Here is a 4,447-nt window from a genome sequence, read left to right as displayed (position 1 = left end):
AGCCGCTGAGAGGTCCAAAAGCACAAGGACAGAGGAATAACCCCTGTCCCGGGCCCTCCAGAGATCATTCACCAACGTGACCAATGCCGTTTCCGTGCTGTGTCCCGGCCTGAAGCCCGACTGGTATGGGTCTAGATAATCTGCTTCCTCCAGGTGCCGCGGGAACTGCCATGCAACCACACTCTCAACAACCTTCGCCCAAACTAATTCTGCACAGACTGAAAATTTTGATTTTCAGATACAATGCAGTAATGTAAATATATATATCATGACAGCTATAGTAACCCTATGACACAATGTTTGTGTTTGTGCAAAAAACAAAGGGATGGATGGATGGCAGCAACAATATGAACTGAAAGATGTTACAGTGCCCTAAGACCAAACTGTTATGGAAGCAAACACATTTAAAAGACTTAACAAAGAGAAAATACTTCCATAAATGAAAACTCAAAATGCCTGAATCTGTGGCCTGTTCCTGAAGTCCTGAAAAGTTATTGACAAACAAAATACAACTACTGAGCCATATCTGGGCTTCTAATAATTTGAGTATGGCCTACAAACATGATCAGCACTTCAGAATTCTAATTATTAGAACAAAGAGGGCTAATTCTCAAGGCTGCTGAGATTCATTCAAAAGGTAAAGTCAAAATCAGATTCAGATACAGATTTCAGACATATACATCAGTGAGGTTTAACAATGTACAGTCTGAAAACAATGGCAACTATACCAGAAAAAAATACAGAATAAATGAAACATTCACAATTTCTGTAGTTTAGAATCTTGCAGATTCATTAAAATAATAAGCAAATTGTTGGCCATCTTCAACTCCTGAATCATCTCCAATGATCTCTGAATGCTGCAAAATTAACACTGGCTAGTACTTAATTTAATTTTTTTAAATGGATTAAATGCAGGTTTGGCTGTACTTCAACTAATGAAATGAATGGTATTAAAATGAATCGTCACTAATATTATCTCATTTAATTCAGTGGCTCCACTCTGCTTACAACTAAGCATAAATCTACAGCACTAATTATTCTTAAAACCCATTGATGGATTACATCCACTTCAAAACCTAGAGGAAACTTCTAAAGTACTTACTTCTCTATGGCAGAAACATCCTTAGTTTCCAATTTCCCTTTGGTCAAAAGTTCAGGAGTGATTCGCCCCTCAAAAAGGAGACCTTCTTTGGCCATTTTTACAAGGATAAGCCTGACAAGTTCACCCATGTACATTCCACTGACCATCTTTTCAAATCTGAAAAGAGATTTCACAAAAAATGCCGTTCAGTCATTCAAATACACAAAAGCGCATCTTACTCAGAATCTATAAGGTTGCAGCTTTATGTTTACAATCTTATTCATGTAAAAAGTTCGATATTGGGGGGGGTGTTGTAAATCACAATCTCATGGGCGGAGGAGGCTGCAAACAGTTGTAAATGCAGGCCAGTTACCAAGCATCCAAAACACGGTCGTATGATTGCGGGGGGCGGGCAGCCATTTGAACTTCAAAACCAGGTTGTAACCTTTGTGGGGGCTTGTTGTACTTATGTACGTAGCTTCTGGGGGGCTTGTTGTAACTTCAAATGATTACTAAGCAAACAGTTGTAAATTGAGGATTGTCTGCAAACATTTTGGACCACAGCCATCTGTTTTCACTTTTGTTGGTGTTATTTCGAATAGCCAAAAGCTTTAGTAATGCATGATGGTGATATTATGACATAATAGTCTAGGATTAGATGATGCAAGATATAATTATTTCAATTACAGTTGCTTCCCAGGATTAAGGGAACCCCGATCAATCTCTCTGTCAAATTCAGTCCGGATGTCTTCTAATAAGCCATCATCTCCAAATGCACCCCATTCGGTGTTGATGCACATGCGGCCTTCATCACCTTCCACCAGATCAATGTGCCTCATTTCCTCCATATAGCAGGCATTTGTACCAGTCCCTTAAAAGAAGCAAATGGGATTATGTCATCACAAACGCAAAATCAAAATTCTATTATGAGTTATTCTGAACAAAGAATTAGTACCGATAATTAAGCCAACTTCGCAACGCTGGTCATCAAATCCACAGGTCATCATTGTCCCAACAGTGTCATTAACCACTGCCATGATGTCCGCATCATAATCCTTTAGAATGAAACAGAGTATTTTCTTATATATCAGACAATTTAATTATCAGTGTTGATCTGGATAGTCTAAATGTCAAACCCCACAAACTTTGGCATGTCAAGCATATCATTAGGTTAGCCAACAGATCATGGTTTTGTATTTTGTTCTTATTATTACACACAAGACAGATTGTCTCCTCGAAATGTAGCATTATTTTCTTTTCAAAAAAGTCCCTCATCAAAAACCTCAAGACTCTCCCTTTGTGACTCAATCCTAGACGTAGCCACTTTGGGACCAATAAAAAAAACTACTGTGATTTGTAGCTTTGTTAAAAGCGCCTGTTGTTGCTCTTACCACAACACCCTGAGAATAATTCTCATTCAATGGAGTTTACTAATGGACTTGTTTCTACATGAAATGGGTCAATGGAGTTATAGTGCAACAATTTGTTACTTCAGAGTGGATTGTTTAAAGCAGGGGTGTCCAACCTTGGCAACTTTAAAACCTATGGACTTCAATCCCCATGATGTCTGGGGAATTCTGGAAGTTGAAGTCTCCACAAGTCTTAAAGTGGCCAAGTTGAACAACCCTGCTTTAAAGTTTTGGCCATCTGAATATATTTAACATAGAAATCAGCCTGACAATTATCTTGATTCAATAATTTTGCTAGGAATAAAATTAACAAGTATCTTATAATTTCCCAACAACTGATAAACAACAGGAAAAGAAATGTAATTCATCTAACAATGCATGTACAAAATCAGCCAATTCACCTATGCTTTATACAGATAGCCAAAACACATTCTTACCCCACGTTTCTTGATGGCTTTGTTTAAGAGATTCACTACGTCAGCTCCTTCGACACCACTTGCTTTGAAACGTTTTGTCCAGGTAATCAGAACACCCTAGAAAAATTAAACTATTAACACACTAGCCAAATTACAGGACATTCATGATACTTCTTTCCACCAACACATCACTTATTTTGGGCAGGTGGGTTGGAATAGTTTAAAAATAATGGAAAATCTGTTCAAATGTGGAGCAATGTCAGCAAACCTCCTGCATGTCCATTTACTGAAATTCCAAGTGAGGTACTTAATGCAAGTAAAAACAAAATTAAATCACAATACTTTATTTTAGATCATTGAGATTAATCGATCAGAATACAAGCAATGCCACTGCATATTATTCATTCTTGCTGTATTTTGACTCCCCATTTCAAACACCCCACAATTCTGGGACTGAGCAACTGCATTCAAAGATATACTTGTTCTCATATGCAAATTCTTCCCATTTGCATGAAATTCCATTTGCATGGAATCTCATTGGTGTTGATATAATGCAGGGGTCTTCAAACTTGGCCCTTTTATGACTTGTGGGTTTGTGGACATGCCTGGCTGAGGAATTCTGGGAGTTGGAGTCTACAAGTCATAAAAGGGCCAAGTTTGAAAACCCCTGATATAATGTGATGCATACATGAAAATTCTGCAGCTTCCTATAACTTCACAGTACTAAATTTTGAAGATGGTTTTAATTCAATTGCTTTATGAAGCAATTACACTGTAGTACTAACAGTATAGTACCTGTTATTATGTTATATTATATTCATATCATCAGATTCTTCTGACTAAAAAAGTACAAATGTTCAGTAGAAAGTCCCTAATAAAACCTCAACTATCTTCTGATTCAGCCAGCAAGGACTCTTTTGGAAACCCTGCAAAACCAAATAATTGAACTTGGCCATATTTGCACAGTACGTTGTTAGTGGCACCAAATCAGGTTTGATTCCTGAACACGCTATGGACAAATACTCACCATCTCCAACTACTGTATAATAATAATAGATGTGTTTCAAAGACACCCTGGTAATCTCTTTGATCCTACCCATCCATGATAACTCTTTTCTTCCTTTGTGCCTACTTCCTCAACCTGGCCAAGAATAGACATTTTCTTGTCCATTATCCATTCATAGCACACATTCAAATTATATGAAATTTGGCTTGCTAAAAATCACCTCAAAGGAGCAGTCACTCTTTAGTTGATCCAGGATAGATCTTTTTTTTTCTTGCAGTTCATGGTATCTTAATAGCCATTTCAAGATTTTTAATCTGATGGCATCTGTCTTCTTTTGCTTGCTCTCAACCAGTAACCAGCTTCCATAGCTGTACATAACTTCCAGAAAGGCCACTGTAGTAACATGCTGATCCTCATAGTCACTATGCCTTTGTCCTTCATGATCTTAGTGATTCTGTTATTCTGTTAAATGACTGTTTTTCTTCCTAGAATTAATCTATTTTTATTTTTCCAGTACATTGTTCATCTTTATCAG

The 4,447-nt window shown here is 37.4% G+C and overlaps 1 protein-coding gene across 2 annotated transcripts in view; it reads right to left on the bottom strand.

Annotated features, from left to right (window-relative positions):
• HK1 (hexokinase 1) overlaps positions 1 to 4,447 on the bottom strand; it is a 59,683-nt gene that overhangs the window by 19,707 nt on the left and 35,529 nt on the right. For both annotated transcript variants that reach the window (XM_015822970.1, XM_015822969.1), the window contains 4 exons: positions 2,928 to 3,023; positions 2,037 to 2,136; positions 1,769 to 1,952; positions 1,103 to 1,258 (listed from right to left, as the gene is read on the bottom strand). In XM_015822970.1, the coding sequence (XP_015678456.1) occupies positions 1,103 to 1,258; positions 1,769 to 1,952; positions 2,037 to 2,136; positions 2,928 to 3,023 (536 nt within the window). The remainder of the gene's footprint in view (positions 1 to 1,102; positions 1,259 to 1,768; positions 1,953 to 2,036; positions 2,137 to 2,927; positions 3,024 to 4,447) is intronic.

Source organism: Protobothrops mucrosquamatus, unplaced genomic scaffold (genome assembly GCF_001527695.2).
Source record: "Protobothrops mucrosquamatus isolate PMUCROS unplaced genomic scaffold, P.Mucros_1.0 scaffold1731, whole genome shotgun sequence".
Classification (NCBI taxonomy): Eukaryota; Metazoa; Chordata; class Lepidosauria; order Squamata; family Viperidae; genus Protobothrops; species Protobothrops mucrosquamatus.
The sequence above is the reverse complement of the archived record's forward strand: the minus strand, read 5'-3'. Positions and strand labels throughout refer to the sequence as shown.